The 23,422-nt window shown below is 41.4% G+C and overlaps 1 protein-coding gene across 1 annotated transcript; it reads right to left on the bottom strand.

The window, feature by feature from the left end:
* Window positions 1–1,910: 1,910 nt before the first annotated feature.
* Window positions 1,911–23,008, bottom strand: LOC124783827 (THO complex subunit 4). Its single transcript, XM_047254051.1, has 5 exons — window positions 22,707–23,008; window positions 22,473–22,625; window positions 21,778–21,925; window positions 21,549–21,701; window positions 1,911–3,074 (listed from the first exon to the last, which is right to left on the bottom strand). Exons 1-5 carry the CDS (start codon window positions 22,896–22,898, stop codon window positions 2,968–2,970), a joined length of 753 nt encoding a protein of 250 aa, XP_047110007.1. The 5' UTR covers window positions 22,899–23,008; the 3' UTR covers window positions 1,911–2,967.
* Between the last annotated feature and the right edge of the window lie 414 nt (window positions 23,009–23,422).

Raw genomic sequence — 23,422 nt, forward strand, 5'->3', positions numbered from 1 at the left:
CTGAACCTTCTTTTTGCTTTTGAAAGCTGCAAAAACAGTTTTGACTTACTTGCACATCACGATGGAATGCTACACTCTTCTTGTTTCATTAGGTTTTAAGCAACACAATGAATATTTCCATTTATGTTGCACATTTTTCATCCACCCAATTGTAACTTACTCCAATCACCTACAAATTACTAAATCTTAATTAGGTTCCTATCTTTCAATAGCACTGTTCCAAGCTTTCAATATCCTTTCCATTCCACTTCAAGAAATATTTAACTTATATGCCATTCTCTCCAACCCTTACATTCTCGTCTCTTTATACAATTTTGTGATCAATAACTATCTCATAATTCAGTCAAAAAATGCAGCAGATTAAAAAGGAAATCTGCATTTCTAGCCTCCAGAAGTAAATACCCACTCTCTTCTAAATCTAGTATAGTAGAAGACCTTTTCATTGTCTTACTGTAAATAAGACTGACTTCTAATTGTGTTGATATATTTTATTTTTCCAACAGCATACACAATTTATTTGCTTGATAGAAGTATGCATGGTGTAACAGAACTGACTCTCATATTTCTTCCACAACAAATTTTCAAGAATGTTTATTTAGTATATGCAAAAATTATATCATTTATCGTTACACACAAAACACAGACAGACAGAGAGAGAGAGAGAGAGAGAGAGAGAGAGAGAGAGAATTTACAACTGTTGCTTCTCTCTCTCTCTCTCTCTCTCTCTCTCTCTCTCTCCCTCCCTCTCCCCCTCCCCCTCCCTCCCTCCCAACTCCCCACCCAACCAGAAATACCAACAGTTTGACATCACATGCAGAAGTTATTAGTACAGCTGTCTGCAATTTTGAAGACATAATTTGTCGTATTTTCCAGTAACTTCCATTGTAACAGGACTCCACACTCACAAACTACTCACACTCTCATGTCATACATCATAAAGAGAGAAAACAGGCCACTTACTAGCATTTATTTTATTTACTTCCCTTTCAGAGAACAATTCTGTTCTCATCCACTTCACAATTCCCTAGCTTTTTAAACGAGTATCCCAGCATTTTGTTCAGTCACATTTGCATTAAAAAGGTAAGGACAAATATTTTAGTATCAACAATGCCATACATGCTGAACGCTGACTCATACCCGACAAACACCAGAATTTAAAGTTTGGGTATGCAAGGTACTCTCATTCCTTGCTGGTATGACTTCAGACGGTATGTAAGATGGCCTCTTGAGCACACTACATTATTACCCATTACTCTACAATAAGAAAATGATTATGCAATTCACATACTGTGCGTCATCTCAAAAGCTAGCTGGGTGCATCCCATGGCCAGTACTAATACTGTTACTCCATGCACAATACGCACTTGCTGAACTTTCAATCGTAATGAATTGCACAAGGAAACAGATCCTAAAATGCAAAATTGAATTAAAGACTTAACACTTTTATAAAAATCCATAAACTTAAAATCATCTGAGTTAATTACATACTTATAAAATACGACTGCAATTTTCAGTTTTATAGCATACACTTTTGACATAAGGACACGATACATTTAAATACAATGGTATTCAGGAGAAAAGTGGGCAATTCTTGCAAACATATTTGCAACAACTGAATGTTGGACATGTGCAACAGCTTTTTTAAAAATATAATGCAATGATTTTTGAAATATACTCAACTCCTTTATGTAGTTCAGGCAAGGTTCAGCTTTTAATGCAGCAGCAAACTGCAGTGTCCTAGATAAAATCCTGCATAATAGAAGCCTTTCTTTTAAATAAGTCTTTGTAATATTCTGTGACTATTTACATCTTTGTGTCACATTTCAGTTATATATTTCTACATATTACATTTATTTTATGGGTTCAATATTCTGGTATTTCAGTAACTGGTTAAAACAAAAACTATGTGCAACAGTTTCACACAACAGATTTATTTAATATCAAACTGATGAAATCCCTTGTTCTATATTTATATACGTTTAGTATAAAACATTACAATTTGAGGACTTTATTTTACAAAACAAGGTGCTGAAAACCTTGTCAACAGTTGCACTCAAAGCTATTTATCATGCATAGCCACATATTGGTAATATGTTGTTTCAGTTTTCCACTGTGGCTGCCTGATGGCAGAAGCACACCACACACTGTAAGGACTGAAGGTGAGGCTGTATGATCACCTTAAAATCTACAAAAGAATCTAGCAAAGAGCAAGTCTGTATTTCAGAAATTACGATCCACTGTGTCAACTTACTCCATAATTTTATACAGGACCACAAAAATCACCATTCACTCATGTTAGCACATCATATAAAAGAACACACACCATGTAATATTAATTCACTACAAACTGAAACACTTTCATTGTTGTTTTGTCACCAGTATTTAGGAGTTGTAAAAATGTATCAATTTTCAATATTTTTTTAATACAGTGTGGCGACAAAAGTCAGGAGCTAAAGCAATGTAAGTGCTATAAATAAATAAAAAATCCATGTAATAAAATATTTGGTGCTTTGTATTGCAGGGTATATGATTTATGAAAGCAATGTATGTTGGAAAGTTCAGATGTACAAAATAGCTATGCAGGCAGTTTAGCTGTAAAACTAAACCAGAGTTAGAATATTCCACTTGCTTAATACATGGCAGTAATTTTAACAATGAGAAAATATTTTATTTAACAGTGTTGAAATTCAGTATAATTCGCTTCACAGTATGTCCTGAAACATTACAACAGGTATTCAAGGAGATCAAAACCCAGACATTATCCATGTAAAATTATCTACCAGCAAATCCTCCAGCATCACGCAGAAACTCTTGTTACATCTCTATTGTAAAGTCTTCAATCCAATGTGTACATTAACTGCACGCAAAATTGAACAGTCAGTCAAACTCTAAACTGCGAAAGGCAGGTATGTCAGATTCACACATTCACTCTATATCTTTTCCACAATGGCACAAGGTTTCCATCTGTTACTTAATTTTGTTTACATAGGCATCTAATTCAGCATCCAGCTCCTCAGCTGTAGGAAGTGATCTTGACTGGTTTCTTGGACCACCTCTTCCACCACGGCGTAGGCCTAAACACAAAACAGAACAATTTTTACACATCTCAAGTGTTTGCTGAAAGGGTGTATTCAATATAAAGCTTAAAACAATTTTTATATTTTCTGTGAGGAACTGTGTTATACGAAATTAAATGCCAGCAATGGCTACGTGACATACACCCCTTAACATCTTTTTTATTTTGCCTTTTCTTATGATAGCTACTCACAAGAACATACTGATAGCAGTTATTCATCTCCCAATACGTGCTGAGACGATAATTTATTAACAACATAGGAAAAGATAGAATGCTATATACTGCAAAGATGACATGTTCAGTAGCAGACAGTCACAATTCACAGTCTTCATTAGAAAAAGAAACACTCCATTCACTCACACAAGTAAGCACACCACACACACACACACACACACACACACACACACACACACACACACACACACACGACAACCAACTCTGGCAGCTCAGATCAGATTGCAACCGTCACGTGAGATAGAAGCAGCAATATTTAGGAGGTGGGGAAGAGATAACAGTGTAAGATTTTTTTTTTTTTTTTTTTTTTTTTTTTTTTTTGGGGGGGGGGGGGGGGGGGTGCTGTCTAACAGTGTGCATAGTGACTAGACTGCCAACAGGTGCAGTGTCAGGATGATGTGGGGCAGGGAGGTGCGGAAAACTGGGAACATGAGCAGAGGGTGGCACGCAAAGACAGTGAGAGACGAGAATGGGGAGGAGGTGACAGGACAGAAGAGATTGAAACTGTTGGGTGGAAGGTGTAGGAACACTAGGTTACTGTAGGTTCAGGCTGGGATAATTACAGTAGCAGAAAAAGATGGGGGTGGAGGGCAAGATCCAGATGGCTTGGGTAGTGAGGCACCCACTAAAATCAAGCAAATTATGTTATGCCACAAGGTAGTCTATTTTTTCTCTTAGCCACAAAAGAAGTCCAACACAACCTGCAATTCTGGATTAAAGCCTTAGGGCCTTCCTAGAACCTCTCCTCTAATACGTTTTCCTCCTCTTCCCCATGACACCCCACACACTGACCTCCTACATGCTCCCCAAAAACCATAAACCCAATAATACTGGATGTCCCATTGTGGCTGGTTCTCGTGTCCCCACTGAAAGAATTTCAACCCTCATTGACCAATTGCCCACAATCTGTCCTCCCATATCACATATAACAACCACTTCCTTTAACAACACTCTACCTACCCCCATTGTATGGCACATATGGTAGTGTTCACTGATAGCTCCAAACCAAGAATTTCTGTTGGCTGTTCAATAGTTTTCTCCCCAACTGTGCTCTCAGGATACTGTACCAAATGTGAATACACAGTGTCTGACATGCTGCAGCCGATGAAATCAACTGCAATGAAAAAATTGACTTCTCCTTTGCTTTGCAGGGTATTTAGCAGCTGCAAGCAGACAAACCTGTGCACAGAATCCTGGAGTCCACCCCCCCCCCCTCCCTATCTATCTCTCTTCCCTCCATCTATCTCTGACAGTGGGAAAGGTGAGATATTTTCTGCTCCCACTTTGTTGTCCTAAAACCCATGTAAAAGATGTCATGGAAGTGGACAACAAGTTGTAGTCTGTCAAATCAACAACAGGCATAAAGAATAGTTGTCCTTTCCTGCCAGAAAAAAAGTCGTTAAGTATCCCTTGTCAGACTTCAAATTTGTTAGCATGACTATTGACGACTCATCACGCCATATTCCAGTTTGTTTTTCTGCTATAACCAAACAGAATCAAAGCAGCTATAAACTTCACAATCTACCTGTGCATTAGTAAGGCAGTGGAGGTCATAGCAGTAAAGCTGTTGCGTAACAGCTGCAGCACTCTTCGTATAAACAGCCCTAAGGTTTTACACCATTGTTACAGTGCATTAATTCATAGCAGCCTTCCTGATATTTTTTGGAATGGTTCATGTTACAGAGAATTATTATGATGTAATTTTACTTTGTAATGCTATAGATGTGTTAGTTTAATTCTTGTCTAAAGTATAGGGTACTTTGTGTTAGTAAGTTAAAGCGAGGTTCTTCGCAGAAAGCCACTGCCGCCAAGTTCAATGTTGGACAAGCAGGTACATCAAAAAGGAAGATGTTATTCCACAGTACTCAACACAAACGGATAGTGAGTTGGGAAAATGGAAGGTTATGTGGAAGAGTGAGAATGAAGAACTGGACATAGCTGTTTATAGATGCTCCATACAACAACACAGTACAGGAATTCCAGTCAACGGCCCGATTATAGCGGAAAAAGCAGCTGCATTTAACAAACTAATCGACAGTAGTAACTTGTTTGCAGTGAGCGAAGGTTGACTATCAAACAAGAAAAAAACGACGTGACATTCGGCAGCTGACAGTCACCAGGGAAAGTAGCTCAGCTAACAATACGGATGCTGATGAGTTTGTAAGCAAGATACGGAAGATGATAAAGGAAGAAGATTTAACTGCTGATGCCTTGTTTCATGCTGTTGAAACAGGACTCTTTTTACAAGATGCTTTCTTCAAAAACATTAGCTGCCAAGAACGAGAAGGCAGCTCGTGGTTACAACCAACAGAAACAGCGCGTAACATTAATGGCATGTTGTAATGCAAATGGGAGTCAAACTACTGCTTATGATGATTGGAAAATCCCAACATCTACAGTTTTCTACACACTGACAAATACTCTACCAGTGCAGTATTGCACTTAGTAGAAAGTGTGGATGGACAGACAAATATTCTCTAGGTGGTTCCATGAAACGTTTGTACCAGCAGTGAGAAAAGAACTATCCTTATAATAGACAATGTTCCCAGTCATCCTTCAGATGTTTCTCTAAAGTCTGATGGTATACATGTACAAGCACACTTTCTCCCACCCAATGTGACAGCCCTAATTCAGCCCATGGACCAGGGAATTTTGGAATCAAACTTCATTATCGACATTCACTTCTCTTCTCCTTGCTGAATGAAAGTGAAAACAACTTCATTGAAACTATGCTGCAGGTGCAGAAAGCAATTAACACATGTGATAGTCCCTAAGCAGCCGAAGCATGGGATAAAGTGGAGAGCGCTACCATAATGAAGAGGTGGAGAAAATTGTGGCCATCCATTGATGCCGAGTTGGATCTAGTAGTGAGTGACAGCGATGAGCCAGTCAATTCAGAATTATCAATTACTTTGTACAATGGCATGTTCCACAACCTCCCAGGAGGAGAAGAAATTGATAATGAAGATTTTACTAAGTGACTGAATGAGGAAAAACGTGATACGGACCAAACTTTAACAGATGAAGAAATAATCAAAAGCGTGCATGAAAGTAATGATGAAAGTGATGAAAAAGAGGACACAGGAGGAGAGAGCATGAAGATTTCTCACGCTGCTGATGGTGAAGCTTCCGAGGTCTTCCTCGAGTACATTATGCAACAACCAGATACATGCAGTACCGATGCAATGCTTGTAAAGTGGCTGCAAACTAAAGCATGCCACCTTTGCGTATCATCATTGTGACAGTTAAAAATTAGGGACACGTTTCATAGTGAGTGATATGACTAACTATGTACAGTACACATTCAAGGACTAAGTTTTCTTTGAAAATTAATGTATTTTTGGATTTAATAAAGTCTACCCCCTATGTTTTAAAACTGTATCCTTTGGCTTAATAAAGTACAGTACACTAGATGCCCTATGTTTTCAAAATAAATAAAAAACAAAACAAACGACTAAAATAAATTTCAGACACTCCACAATCCAGCACTTCCCCTAATCCAGCAGCCACATGTGCCAGGAATGGCCAGATTAGAGAGTCTAGTGTTAAGTGTTGCTGTAATCTGTGATTGATCAACCACTGCTGTTCGTTTTAAAGTGAGAAAACCAGCATCCCCACTATCATAGGGGGTCACACCAGATAGCTGAGCAATAGCAGCAAAGGGGGTGTTTCTTTACCACAATTTCCTAAACCTGACAATTTTTCACACAGGATCCCAAACCTGATAATACATGTCTGTAAGTGTCGGAGGTCAAAACTAGAAGATATCAGTCTCAGGATCCTGTGCTTATGTTTACTTAAAGCTACTTGAATTTTTACAGGTTTCATTAATCTTCTGTAGAATGTCTTGAGGAAGACTATACAGCCAGCCATATGATGTCACTGACGGGATTGTTTGGGTTGAATTTGGTAAGAGAGCACCCAAAAATACGCCATGCAGCACTCTAGAATTAAATGATAATTAAATCAAGACCCTACGCTGCCGACAGGCGTTGATATACATCGAAGGGGGCAGCTGAAAATGTGTGTCCGGACCAGGACTCGAACCCAGGATCTCCTGCTTACATAGCAGACACTATCCATCTGAGCCACTAAGATTAATTTTTTTTAATTTAAATAAATTTTGAATTTTAATTTTCTAAAAAAGCCATACTTTTAAAATTTTGAAATGTCACAAAATTTCCTTGCACTACACTCTTATGCCTCTGAAAATTTCATTATGGGATTAGGTTGTACAAGGAGTAAGTTTACTATATTAAATGCATGCCTGAATCACATCAGTTGAGACAGATGACACCATACGGCAAATTGCGCAACTGCACCATAAAATTTGTGCCATCCTGTGTGAACAGTAGCTCACAGTGTCATTGCAGAATTTCGCTAGTTGTTTATGGGTCATCTATTTGCCTTTTTTTTTTTTTTTAAATATGTGTACCATTTCAAAGTATATGGGGCAAATTTGACATAAATGGACTTCTTTTAATTCTACATTCTTCCTTTTTGATTTTCGTACCTTTCAACACCTATTAAAGAAGTCCATCATCACGAAAAAGCGGTAAGGATTGAGATAATGAATGCTCCTACAGACATGCTCTCTTCATTCCGTGTTATACAGCTCGCTTGTGCTGAAAGACAGCATCCCAGCCATTGTGAAACACTTATTATACAATTTTACGTGAACTGACGGCGAAAAAATTAGATTTTTTAACATCTTATCATTTGATATCTTCGCTCAATACAGGATTAAATTTCTTTTTGTTGCTTCTCAGAGTCACTGTGCAGTATAAAACTGAGTAAAGCATTGGACAAAATTTTGAAGAGTTTGCGAGATAAAATGACACCGCATAGATTTCGTGTATGGTTAATTTTAGTTGATACAATGCAACAAATGAAATCTAGACAAGATATCAAAATTTTATTTAAAATTGAGAGCAAAATTATTTCATTCTCAATATTTTGCTTTTTATACCCAATAGATAGTCGCAAGTGGTGCAGATCGGGAGTCATGTGATGATGAAAAACCGTCATTTTTCGTAAACGGGCCAAGATACTGAAACGAGTTTTTTTTTTGCAAATAGTAGCATGCAAAGACATACCTATGTTGTACAATACAACACCCAAAAATTTTTATTCAGCTAGATATGAAAGTACGTTGACCACCAAATCCCAAGAAACACTGTCACTGACGTAAGAATGGGTACATGACTATAGAGTATAACAACATAGTGGTAACTTGCATACATTTTTGGGAAAGATGAAGATTAACTGAAGGTGACATTTCTTCATCTATGTGATCCACAACCTTCTTTCGCATACCCGGAGAAGCCAGATGTTATGTGGATTCAACTGGTGGATGTTCTATGTAAGGAGACTTCAACAGGCCAAATGTACGCCTTGCCTGAAAATGACATGGTCAAAACTAACATAGCCTTTACAGTTAATTCCAATTTAAAAGAAATTGTGATAGACACAACTGTTCATAAATGTCAATAGTAAGTAACCTTTTTAATTAGTTTGGTTATTTCTTAATGTAGAACCTCTGGGTCATTCCACATCACTCAACCATCTGAGATTCTGCTAAAAATTTGTGGTGTATACATATGTACGTTTTACGCCGCTGTGTAAAATTCTAGCTCAATTATCTCAGCGGATCCACAGCTAGGGGCACCTTTGTGGACCCATACCAAATCGTAACTTGCACAGGGTGAATAATTTGACCAATTTGGGTATAGCTTTATGCATCTGTTGTGACATTTACCACCTTGAATTTTTGTACACTAGCGAACTTTTTGTGCTGAATGCGGCTATAGAACTCAAACTGCTCAGAAATTAGTATCCCTTATGCTACTTGGTTTGAAAGTACCTTGTAAAATTTATTGCTAAAGATTTAAGCCATACTTTAAGTATCTTTTACTATAAGGGAAAAGCAGCTATGACCTTTATTTTTGAGCTGCTAGCCAACAACCATGTCTCACTATACTATACCAGCATTAGCTTTTATGAGTATATAGTTCTGATTTTATTGACCCTTGCTTCAAGTGTCAAATCAAAAACTGAACATTTACAGCATTTTTCAGCGCGGTTTCTTTTTTTAACTATGGCCACCATACCTGACCTCCTTTTAACTGACACTTTTTGCTACAAGCAACATTAAAAATTAGAATGGTGATTTTCCATAGAAGGCTTTTAAGCTAGCTTCAAATATACCTTAGCTTTTGCACATACTGCGTGCTTGACAGAATAGCTTTAATGAATGGCATACAAAAATGAGCAAACAACATTGTTGTGAACATAACAAAGCAATAGGTTCACAAAATGAACCAAGCATCATAAATTTGTTGCCAGAGCTCATGAAATCATTTTCATGGCTCTAAAATTATCTTCAATGCTAAGCGTACCTACAACCCATGGAATTGGCAATTGGAGATGGCAAAATGTCGATTGGGATCTAGCATGTGTACTTCCTTAGGGGCCAATGGAATGAATTAGTTGGAGAGTAGATGCACGACACCAACAAAGGCATCTCGTTCTTCCAATGATGTGTTACATGTTTCCAATCCAACATTTGCTGTCATAAATGCAGGCTACATATTGCCCAGATCGGATGCTGTCAATTGGAACACTCGAGAAGTATACTGATTGATCAACACTTGCAATAAATGGCACTATGTCATTGGAAACACTTCTAATTTGTAACAGCTTTTCATTGATTGATCTGAAGCAGTGGTTTTCTCTGATCCCTGCAACCGTGCAACTATTTCCAAGTCTCCTTTCTTGTAAAGACCTTGCAGCATCAATTTCTTCCTTTGTGATGATGAGGAACTTGATTCCGTGAACTTGTTCGCCACAAAATCTGAACGAACCACTTGGTGTTAGAATTTGATCTGAAGCTGGCCGGTGCAGACTTGCTCTTCCTGCTAATCGCTTTGTTGTGCCCGCAACACCATCAGATGGAGACTTTCCATGGTTTGTGACTAAGAAGTTCCATTCTGAACTGATACTAAAGTCATTTAGTCATTTTACTGCTGACAGATTCATGAAGTTTGTAAGGAGCAGCTGATCCATTGCTGAAATTGACTAAAACGGGGACACGACAATAAAACATGGCGCACTGTTAATGCATGACCACAAGGGCACTGCGGGGCTGGGTCACCAGAGAGCAGGTAGCGGTAGCTAAGCCGGCAATGCCCAATCCGCAACCTGGTCAGAAGGACCTCTTCTCGCCGAGATGGTCAGGAGGAGGTTGTCCAAGCAGTTGGGAACGGTTTTACTGCCCAGAGCTTGTTTCCTTGAAGTGATGACCAAGTATCCCACCACAAAGACACAAGCCTCCTACAAACAACCCCACTAATGTCAGATGACGGGACACAATGGGAGGCTGGCCGAGGCAGGAGGACTGCAGCCTTGGCTGCAGCATCAGCAGCCTCATTCCCAGGCACTCCTACATGGCCGGGAACTCACAGAAAGCTGACAGGAGAGCCATCAGCAGCAGAAGAATGGAGGGACTGCTGGATCCGTTGCACCAAGAGATGGACCGGATATGGAGCTCCAAGGCTCTGAAGAGCACCGAGTGAATCAGAGCAGAGTACATACGATGAGTGGCGGTGGCGGCGGGCATACCGAACGGCCTGATGGAGAGCAAAAAGCTCGGCCGTAAAGCTGGAACACTGGTCGAGGAGCCGGTATTTAAAGGTGCCGGCCCCGACGACAAAGGCACAGCCGACACCATCGTCAGTTTTGGAGCCATCAGTGTAAATAAAGGTGTGACTGGCAAGTCGCGCACGAAGTTCGACAAACCGTGAGCAATACACTGCAGCCGGAGTACCCTCCTTCGGGAGCGAGCTGAGGTCGAGATAAATATGAACCGGAGCCCGGAGCCACGGTGGTGTCGGGCTCTCACCCTCTCTGAAAGTGGTAGGGAGGGCAAAATCCAATTGTCGAAGCAGGCGACGAAAGTGGACTCCAGGGGGCAGCAGGGCAGACACATACTACCCATACTGACGGTCGAGAGAATCGGCGAAGAAGGACTGATAAGAGGGGTGGTCGGGCATTGACAACAGCCGGCAGGCATACCGACAAAGCAGTACGTCGCGCCGGTAGGTCAATGGTAATTCGGCAGCTTCAGCATAAAGACTCTCGACGGGACTAGTGTAGAATGCTCCGGTCGCAAGACGTAACCCCCAATGGTGGATGGAGTTGAGACGGCGTAAGAGGGATGGCCGAGCAGACGAGGCTCCCATAATCCAGCTTTGATCGGACGATGGACCGATACAAGCGAAGCAGGACAGTGCGATCCGCTCCCCAAGATGAACCACTAAGAACTCTGAGGACATTAAGGGAACGTGTACAACGGGCAGCCAAATAAGAGACGTGCAGAGACCAACAAAGTTGCTGTCCAGTGTGAGCCCTAGAAACTTAGTTGTTTCCACGAATGGGAGAACAACGGGACCGAGATGGAAGGATGGTGGAAGGAACGCTTTATATCGCCAAAAGTTGATGCAAACCATCTTCTCTTCAGAGAACCGGAAGCCATTTGCCACACTCCATGAGTACAGGCTGTCCAGACAACGCTGAAGGCAGCGCTCCAGGAGGCATGTTCTCTGGGCACTGCAGTAGATCGCGAAGTCATCGACAAAAAGAGAGCCTGAGACATTACGTGGAATGCAATCCATAATTGGACTGATCGCTTTGGCAAAAAGGGCTACGCTCAAGACGGAGCCCTGAGGCACTCCGTTCTCCTGGAGGAAGACGTTGGACAATACGGAACCCACACGTACCCTAAACTTGCGATCTGTTAAAAAGGAATCAATAAAAAGGGGCAGGCGACCGCGTAGACCCCACCTGTGCATAGTGTGGAGGATACCTCCTCTCCAACAGGTATCATAAGCCTTCTCCAAATCGAAGAACACGGCTACCGTTTGGCGCTTTCGCAAAAAGTTGTTCATGATGAATGTCGACAAGGTCACAAGGTGGTCAACAGCGGAGCGGCGGCGACGAAAGCTGCATTGAACATTGGTAAGTAGCCGTCGAGATTCATGAATCCAAACTAACCAAGCGTTAACCATGCACTCCATCACCTTACAGACACAGCTTGTAAGAGAAATGGGGCGGTAACTAGAAGGAAGGTGTCTATCCTTCCCGGGTTTGGGTATAGGAACAACAACGGCATCACGCCAACGCATGGGGACTTGATCTTCGGTCCAGACACGATTGCAGGTACGAAGAAGGAAGCTTTTGCCTGCCGGAGAAAGGTGGGCCAGCATCTGAACGTGAATGGCATCTGGCCCCGGAGCAGAGGACCGGGACAGTGCAAGTGCACGTTCAAGTTCCCGCATAGTAAAGGGGGCATTATAATTTTCCAGATTCAGCGAGTGGAAGGAAGGTCGCCGAGCCTCTTCTGCCTCTTTCCTGGGAAGGAAGGCAGGGTGGTAATGGGCGGAGCTTGAAACCTCCGCGAAAAAGCGGCTGAAGGCGTTGGAGACATCCACAGGATCAATAAGGACCTCAGTACCTGAAGGCAGGCCAGGTACCGAGGAGTGGGCCTTAATGCCCGACAGCCGGCGCAGGCCACCCCATACGACAGAAGAGGGAGTAAAACTGTTAAAGGAGCTGGTGAAAGAGGCCCAACAAGCTTTTTTGCTGTCTTTGATGGCTCTTCGGCATTGCGCTCGGAGTCGTTTGTATCCAATACAATTCGCCAACGTAGGATGGCGGCGAAAGGTGCGTAAAGCACATCGTCGAGCACGGATAGCGTCTCTACAAGCCTCATTCCACCAGGGGACGGAAACGCAATGTGAAGAAGAGGTAGTACGAGGAATGGAACGTTCGGCAGCATTGATGATAACAGCCGTGAGGTATTCGACCTGACTGTCACAACTTAGAAAATCGTCGTCTGGAAAGGTCACCAGGGAGGAGTCAGTCCCCAGTCAGCTTTCGGTATGTTCCAGCTCGAAGGACGTGGGGATGGGGTGTGGTGCAGGAGACGAACGACACAGGGGAAGTGGTCACTCGAATAGGTGTCAGAAAGGACATACCACTCGAACCGACGGGCAAGAGTGGTAGAAAAGATCGAGAGGTCCAAGTGGGAGTAGGTATGAGTAGAGTCCGAGAGGACTCACGGATGGAGCGTCAGACGAAACGCGCCGGGGTGGAGAGGGGGCTAAAGACCTCTTCTTGGAGGCCTTCTGGGAAGTCCGATGAGGCACGGGGATGGTAGGCTGGACCCAAAGAAGGTCCTCACGCGCGGGGTCCGTTTTGGAACGCCGGACCTCGGAAGCCGGGGTCCGGAACGTTTCCCCGATGGACGCCTGAGAAGAGGATCGCTTCTCAGGCGGCGGAGGGGGAGGAGGAGGAAGGGTGGCCCCTGGGGCAGAGGGGGCAGGGGCCGGGAGGGAGAAGGATTTGGAAGGGAGGGCTTTGGGAGGCGGAGGCATAGACCCCGGATGGGGTGAGGAGGTGGAGGGAGGACAGGATAGGGGTGAGGATACTGTGGAAGGAGCGGACATGACTGAGGCAAACGAAGTTGTCAACGTCACGCGATGGAAGCAGTCATACTTTTTCCTGGCCTCAGAATAAGAGAGGCGATCCAAAGTTTTTAATTCTTGGATCTTCTTCTCCATCTGATACGCGGGGCAGTCTAAAGATCTGGGCGAGTGGATGCCAGGACAATTGACGCACCAAGGTGGTGGGGTGCATGTATGTTCCTCACGAAGAGGACGTCCACAATCGCCACAAAGGGGCTCAGCCTCACACCGTGACGACATGTGCCCAAAGCGCAAACACCGAAAGCAGCGCACAGGAGGCGGGACGTAAGGTCGCACGTCGCACCGGTAGCACATCACCTTTACCTTCTCCGGGAGAACGTCCCCCTCGTAGGCGAGGATAAAGGCCCCGGTGTCGATGCAACGGTCTTTGGGGCTGCGCTGGACTCGCCGGACGAAATGCACACCTCGGCGCTCCAGGTTGGCCCTGAGCTCCTCATTAGATTGCAGCAGGAGGTCCCGATGAAAAATAACCCCCTGCATCCTATTCAGTGCCAGATGCGGGACAATGGACACTGGGATGTCCCCTAGTCGGTCGCATGCCTGGAGCGCCGCCGACTGAGTGGTGGAGGTGGTCTTTATAAGAACGGACCCCGAACGCACTTTACTGAGAGCCTTGATTTCCCCGAAGATGTCCTTGATGTGCTGGACAAAGAACATGGGCTTGGAGGTGGCGAACGTCCCCCCATCGGTCCGAGAACAGACTAAATAGCGGGGGAAGTACTTCGCCCCAAGCCGGCAGGCCTGCCCTTGCTCCCAGGGAGTGGCCAAGGGGGAAGGGGCAGGAGAACCAGAACCAGAGACAGTACCTTTCTTTTTAAAAGACTCGGCCGCAGAGCGACCCGATACATGTTGACGTTTCATCTGCGAAACGTCCGCCCCGATACCACCCACTCCGAACAGGGGCTCTCCCCACGGGCGCCACCCAGCCTCAGCAAGGGCCACCTGGCAGGATGACCGTTGCCGGGAGTCCTGATGCCCCAAGGAGACGGGCATCTACTCCTTGGCCGACGTGGGGAGGGTGCAGCTCAGGTATCGGCAGTACAATCCCTGTGTTGTCTGGGGGCTACAACCTAGAGGGTACATGACGACCCCACCACAACGGGCTGGCTACTGTGCTGGATTTCGGGTGCCATGGAAAGTCCATCATGATCATAGCTGCAGATGGGGACGCACTATGGGCGTAACTTGTGCAACCCATCAGGCGTTTAGGCCCAATTTGAGGAATAGCGGGTGTGGTTACAACGCCATTACAATGCTGAGTGCCAAGGTCTTAGTGCACTAAGGACCAGTGAGACACCACGTAAGGCGTCCTTCCCCAAAAGGCTCGTACTTCCGTAGAATTTTGAAAAATGGAGGTCAAACCCCAAGGGGGACCATCACATGGAAGGCCGAAAAGGTTGAAACTCCTTTTAGTCGCCTCTTACAACAGGCAGGTATACCTCGGGCCTATTCTTACCCCGGACCCGCAGGGGGGAAATAATAAAGAGATGTAATGTGGCCTGAATATTTTCCCAAAGGAAGCCTTGTACAGTGTCCTGCACAACAAATGAATAATTTTCTGCAAAAACCATCAGAACAACCAGCTTTCCACATTCTAGATTTTCTTTCATTTCTTTTAGGTACGTGCTTTGATGCTTTGCCAGGTAATGATGGGGTGAGAGATTCACAATTTTAGTCACAATGTTTTGGATTAATTCAATTGTTGACTGCTTTGTCTACAGGGTATCTCGGTCAGTGTGTATCCTTTCCTTGTATTCAACTGCTTCATTAATGTCATTCCCTTCAAATGCAGCTTCTACAAATCTTGTCAAGACTTCGCTAGCATCAACTTGACATTCTGATAAACTGTACAAACACAAACTGAATGTGTTCCTGCTGAACCAACTGTGATGCACCACTTTGGCAGGAGCTCACAAAATTTAGAAAAGCCAAATTTGGTAAATTTTGTCTGCAATAGTCTTGATAGGCTTCTTTCAAGTTACAAAGCAGCAGACATTTCTGCATATGAACTTTTGGGCCAGCTGGTGTCCTTATGGCAACAAAGTTCTTTTTTCCAGGGCAGATTCGGCTGACTTCATCACCATCACAGAATTTTGCTACGCTTTCCTTAATATCTTCTTGCAAAGCCTTTCCTCGCTTTGGATCTGGTTTCACTAATATGCCTTTCTCTTCCTTCAGCCTTCTGGCAGTTTTCACCGTTCACTCAGACATGTTGGATTCTTCCATCTTTTTTTTATGTTCCAACTGATAGGGGCCAAAGTTAAAATCTGAATTTTCTCTGAAGCTGAGGACACCTTCAGCTTTACTTTCAATTTATTGACGAACACTTTGTACGAAGAGCTATCGTGGCGTTTTTGACCTGGTTGCGGTCCTATGACATCATCTGCTTTAAGCCCGCCAATTTCACCAATTTTGGAAGCCACAACCATTTGAACTTGCCTTATCTTTCATTTTGCATATCCACTACAATCCCAGTTTGAAACACGCTGAAATTTTATTGGTGACGCACCAATTGCTGCCATGCTAGATTTCAAGCTGTCTGAAGCAACTGTAACATCATCTTCATCAGACTGATGATGGCAATGGCTTGGCCTTTTTTCTGCATTGATGTCAACTCTACAAGAAGGGCAAAGTTTCTGTCCAGGCTTAACATCAACTGCTGTAAGTCGTTTCAAAAAGTTGGCTGTTGCAGCATCAATAGGATGCAGACCTTTGTTGACCACATGATTCTTCTTTTGAAATGGATTGCAGCATGATTTCTGCGGATACTGAAACCTGGTTAACAGTTCTGGTTCATGATGTAAACATACTATGGCATCACAATCAAACTGAAAGCCAACTCGTCGAACCTGCAATTTCCGATTCTCCTCAGAGAGGTTACTAATTGACTTCAAAAGGCATTTGTCCTTGGTGAACTTAGTTAAATAACACACAGACTTGTTTACTTGTACAATGGTGCACTGACCTATGTCCATATTTCCATTGTTTGAAGCCGTAGCAGGTTGTAACTTCTGCAAAGATTCTACAATAGATTGAAGGAATCAACCAAGCTGCAAGGTAAACATTCAGAGGTAATAACCACAAATGATTCAATGATTGACAATTTGCATACAAACATGAATGATACCCAAATCTAATTACATCTTATATAGTGTGAATGTATAAAATGGGAATACTGGAGAACATTACAGAAAATTCCAGAAGTTTCTAGTGTCTTGTTATAAAACTGTTGTACCTGCATATCAAATATCCAGAAAATTCCAGATCCTACACCCTGTTATAAAATAGTCATACCAGCACATCACATTTCCAGAAATTGCTGGAACCCATTCCCTGTGCTATGAAACAGTCACACCTGCATGTCTAATTTCCAGAAGTTTCTGGAACCCATATACGAAACAGTTGTACCCGCACATCATCAGACGAACATGCTGCAAATAATTTGTACTAACAAATCACATCAAAGTGCCTTGACATTCTCCAGCGCAACAGCTGCCAACACGGTAATACATGCGGTAAGCATAACAGCTTAGGTTCCTTTTAATCTACTTTAACTACTTATATGGAAAATTACCATTCATCTCTTTCAAGTCCCTTGTAGCAAAAAATGTTCCCTTTTCAGTGGTGTCCATAAAAAGAATATCAGAGTTGATAGCAATATAGAAAACTGATCCGGAAACGTGCAAGAAATTTTCAGTTTGACACTTGAAACAAGGGTCAATAAAATCAGAATTATTTACTCATACATGCTAATACTGGTGTAGTATGGTGAGCACCTGGTCGTTGGCTAGCAGCCCAAAAATCAAGGATCCAGCTACCTTTCTCTTATAGTAAAGGATGATTAAAGTAAGGATTGAATCTTTCACGATAAATTTTACAAGGCACTTTCAGACCAAGTAGCATAATGGACAGTCATTTCTAAGGAATTTGAATGCTTTAGTAGCATTCAGCAACATAAGTCGTACAAGGGTACAAACATTCACAGTAATAGATATCACGGAATTTTTGCACATAGACCTAACACACACATATCTATACAAAAACAAGTTTTGAAGCAAATCTGGATGGGCCTATTTTTTATTCTAGGACACTTGACATGGAATGACCCCTCCTTGAAAGTCATTTTTCACACAACACATGAAACTTGAAAATTTTGTAGCATGTGATCCCATGATCATCCCAAAACGAAACTATCAGAGTTGCAAGAATATTGTGCAAGGAAATTTTTAGTATTTTTCAAAATTGTAAAAATGGCTTCTTTAAAAAAATCAAAGTTTAAAATATATTTAATTTTTTCAAACTCCATCATGTTTCATACCAAAACTTTTTAAAAGTTTTAAATGACATTTTACACATTTGTATCTCTTCTGGTTCTGGAGAACATGGCAATATACAATTCCAGGGTGTGGCAATTTTTAATGAAAATTTGAAAATTCAAGACTTTTTGATTAAATCATGAAAAAATTGTGTTTTTCATTCGTAACTATGTAGGGACACCAGGTACACCTACTTTCATCAAAATCTGAGAACATCAAACTCAATCTGCACAGAATGACCCTGAAGTATGATGATGGTCTAAAGGGTTAAAGCACTCACAAATATGCAGAATCATCTGAAAGTTTTACTTTGCTCCTTTCAAGGAGACTGTGGACCAGTCCACAAAAATATTAACGATCTTCTACAAGGAATGAGTATCCTTGGTGAGGCTAATTTTTTTGTGCAATTGACAGTTCTCCCTAGAGATTTTGGCAAGCATCTCCTGCCATTGCTTGCATTTTTTATAAGCTGTCTCAGCTTAGTCTTTATCATAATAAAATCTGGTGTTTTGGGTGCCTTTACTGGCGTATAACAAGACAATCATTGTTAAACAGTATTTCTATAGTTGGTTTACTATAGAAAAATTTACTTCAATTTGAATTTCTATATTTATTTAAAGCTTTGATGCACAATTTCTTTATGTTAAGGTCATATTGCACAATTTTTTGTGAGACTATGCAACACAACTCTTGTGGAACTAAGTCTCTCCATTTGGCTTTTGGTTTGTACATTAGTACAAATGTAACATATATTAAAGTGAAGTACCTAAACAACAGAGGTAAATGTTAATTACAGGAACTAGTGTTTACAAAACTTTGTTTTGTTCCAGAAATCCGCAAAAATATGAAAAACAGCAAGGAGAAAAAGAATATCATGACTATTATAAGATGACGTAAGTGTCTAGCAGCAAGCAGCAAACTTGTATGAGATACCACAGATAACACTAAATCAAACTAAATAACTGGAATCAAGACAGCACACATACCCAGTTTTCACAGAAGATAGGCTGTTGGGACTTTGCATATCATTAAATATGTTTATCTGTGGATGGGTGAGAAACCTTAACCAGACAGTAAAATGGACCAAGTAATTTTTTCTCAATGGTTCCACAATAAATGCAAGCATACAACTGACTCATAGATCAATTAATGAACAAATTTTTAGGAATATGCTGAGAACATGCCTTTAGTAATGGAAAGTGTTCCACAGTCCCACACCTTCCATTACTATGAGTCTAATTTAAAGGACAAGCTGGTTAAGAAACCATGTGGAATCAAACAATCTGAAATAGTATGTAACAATGGTAAAACTTGCATACTGACAATGATAATGGCTGTACTACAGGGAAACTTTTAGTTTAATGAGCTTCAAAGCTATGGGATACATGGATGGAAAATAGCTAAACACGAGCACATCATTGTAAAAGCCTTCTGGATGGTTTGATTTTCTAATCTTCACTAATTGCTCTCAATGGCTACACTTTCCTCATTTCAAGAAGGTAGGAAGGTCTTCATTGGCGATAATTTGTCATCATATTTCTCTTGAAGTTTTGGAAACGCGAACAAAATACAGATTGTGAGTGCTTGCCAGCTGACAGAACTATGCAGCTGCTTGACCTGATACTATTCGGGCCATTGAAAAAAGTGGTGGCTGCAGTGGAAAGAAACTGATAGTTCAAAGACTCAAATTCCAAAACAAATTGTTATGCATCTTTTAAAACATCTAATGAATGCACTAGAGCCTTATTAAAAACTTCGTGACTTCAGAAGTCCGCATGAACTTTTTTCAAAACTACCAAAAATTAACAATAAACACTGACAATATGGACTAGAACAAAGATACAGTCCTCAAAGCACTGAAAGAAAAGAAAAATTTGGTAACAATAGAAAAGGAAGAAGAAGGAAACAGTAACAGTGGCTGCTAGTAGAAGCATTAGAGTCAACCACCGAGTGTGCAGAGCAATCCAAGTAGCCATTTCTTGTACACTGAAAATAATGATCACCATCAGAAACAGAAAGCTGTAGGTACTGGATTTTGAAGTGATGAGGATTTAACCTTAAGCTTGAACTAAAAAGTAGAGAAATTTAAGTTAATGTGAAGAAAACTTAATTTCCATCTGGGAAGGCAGAAAAAACTTTAATAGCCTTTTCAGGCTTCAAGACGTTGTCAGGTGTGTTGTGCTTACACATGAAGAGCTTTTCCAGAAAAAGTATTAGGAGTCTGCAACAGACAAGTAAATATAAGCTTCTGCAGAAATCACTGTGATCATGGATTCCAGATGACGATTACTGATCAGATGATCTGGATAAGATGAATTGTTCTAAGAAAACATTTCAAAGGTGTTTCATGAATTTCCTGAAGTGACAGTGTTTGGTCTGAATTTGGCAACTGTACCAATAAAAAAGGTGATTTTATTAGTCTAAAGGTTTGTTTATTCCAAGTTCAAGACATTTATTCAAAATGTTTGCAAGCTTACTGAATGGGAAATACATTTGCTTTGTCTGCACGTAAGATATTTGATTCAGTTATTGCCTAACAATGTTTCTACAATGCACAATTTCTATGACAAGGTTTAGATTCCAATTTCAATTTTTCTGCAGGACAAAGTAGGCCTACTGCAATCCCACTGGTAGACTTTGCCCAAGATTATATAGACAGTCATTTGTTGTACAAGCACGTGTACATGCTAATAAACTCACTCCTCACCCTTACCATACAAAATTAAGTAGAAAACTTATTGCCATCTACTCTCAGCAAAAGAAACTGCTTTTATGTTATCTCTTATGAAAAACATCATGGAATTTAATCGAAATTGCTGGAGTAACTTAATACCGAGCTTCTTTGCCTGAAGGGTTTTGACTAACAGATTGTGCCGTAACACAGACCTATAGAAACAAAATGTTATAGGCAATCTGACGAAAGTAAAAAAACCAGAATCCACTTCGTACGAACATAAATTCTACTAAACACTACACAGATTGCTACTTCAAAAGATACCAGAGGAGACCTCATCTAACAAAAGAGTCACAAGATTATTTAAATTCTAATTTTCATCAATAACAAGGAAGTTCATCTTTAAATAGGACTTACAAACGAACTCTATAGATAATAAACCATGGTAATGAGTTCCCAGATTAACTGAACCAAGTATCAACAGTGAAGAAAAACATTACTGGAGGTTTTAGCATTGCAACGATTCAAGATATAAAGGCTAGGATTTGATGTCCTTCACAGCACACTAGAAATGAAGTACAAGGCCAGAGGAAAATCTTAAGTCAGATCAACTGACCATGAATTTAAAGTGTAGTAACTCATACACATAACTAACAATGGCTTGGTGTATACTAAAGCTAAATGAAAAGTAAAAATCAACTCACCACCTCGACCTCTTCCCCTTCCTCCACTTCCACCACCACTGCCACCACTCAATCGCGACCTTTGGCTTTGCACGTATCCACCACCTCCCACACGAACACCACGCAATACAGAGGGTATTTCTGATGTTGCCATTTGAATCTGCATTGCTCTGCCTAAAAGAATAAGCAAATAATATAGCTTGCAGGACTATTAACCCACTTTTAACACTAATGATATAAATGTAATTACCATCTAAGGGAACACCATTGTACTGTTTCATTGCTTTTATTGCATCAGCTTTTCTTTCAAATATAACATCCGCTGTACCCAGTGACCTACCAGAACGGTCATAATGTACCGCAGCGGACTTCAGAGGCCCAAATTCTGAGAAAAGCTCCTGAAAGAAAATATCACTATTACTTGCATTGTTAACTACATACTAACTTAACATTATACTGCTATTGGTTAGGAATGAAAGCAGACAAATTAACGAAATGTTAAAGCACGATGCACTGCTCCGTCCTACTAAACATCCACTTACAAACCATCTTCTCTGTAAACAGTATCTACAACATTCATAAATATTTCCTTGACAGAGAAAGTGCTTACTTATAAGGGAATTTTGTCACAAACACCTTTACAACACATCTATTTGTAAGTAAACAAAGCCTTGCTACAAGCAGACAATTTATTACTAGACGTCTGATAAACGTGATCTTCCAAAGAACACACAGAAAGGCCCATCATCCCCCTAAAGGAGCACTAATCTTTGAGAAGATCAAAACGAAGTCTGATGAAACTGCTTTGGCCAGATCAAAATAAACTAAAGGCTGAGTACATAATGAAGACAGGCACCCTCTTGGAAGGCCCAGTCACGAATTTGGAAAGTTGTGACGATAACTAGAAATACCTAGTTCATGAGGTCGTTGTAAACTAAAACTAACCTGTATATCCGAATCCGATACACCAAAATCGAGATTGGCGACTAACAACTTCGCAGGACCACCAGTTGGTAGCGATCCCCCGAAACTCATTCTCGCCTTCTTGCTTCCGGATCCATCAAACATATCATGCTGCCATTTGCTGTTAATGTCTCCCTGCAAAACTATGAGTTGATAACTTGATACTAACGACATTCATTCTCCAAATAAACAACAGTTATACGTATAAATGAATACCCTTGAATAAGGCGCTGATCGCACCATTCCGCGGCGACTTCTTCCGGCTCCAATTCCCCTCGTCGGCCCACCTCTACCTCGTCTTGGTATACTGGAACCTCTTTGTCCTCCTCGACCTCGTCTTCCGCTACCTCTAATCATTTTGGAGGACTTAATGATATCATCCAAACTCATTTCTATCTTGTCGACCATTGTTAAATGAAAACACAAATACCACACACGCACACACACTAAACAATCAACCACAACCCTCAACTCTTTCCTCTCAACCCAGTAATGGCGACCCCGCGTTTAGCTTCGTCAACGATATTACCCATACCAAAGAACTTCACTACAGCCGCAAGAAAACAAAAACAAATTTAAGTAGATGTCTATGGGAACCAATCGCGAAACAGCGCAACATGTATTTCCCGGGTAAGAAAATCCAGGTAACTACTGCTTGCATGCGTAGAGCTAATACATTTCTCGTCTCTACCCTAGTTCTTTAAAGGCGATTCAAATTAGTCGTCAACAGAACGGAACAGACCGTCCGGCGACGTTTACCGTGAAGTGGTTGAGAATTTACAGTAGCATAGCCCACGAAGATCAAAACAACACAGTTCGCGAGAAACCCGCTATACCAACCCGGAATAAAGTCTAACCGGAGTATAAACTCGCTGGATTAGCGAGTTTATTTGGAGATAAATGCATACGATGGCAGGAATAGTTATAGAATT

The sequence above is a fragment of the Schistocerca piceifrons genome, chromosome 1 (assembly GCF_021461385.2).
Source record: "Schistocerca piceifrons isolate TAMUIC-IGC-003096 chromosome 1, iqSchPice1.1, whole genome shotgun sequence".
Classification (NCBI taxonomy): Eukaryota; Metazoa; Arthropoda; class Insecta; order Orthoptera; family Acrididae; genus Schistocerca; species Schistocerca piceifrons.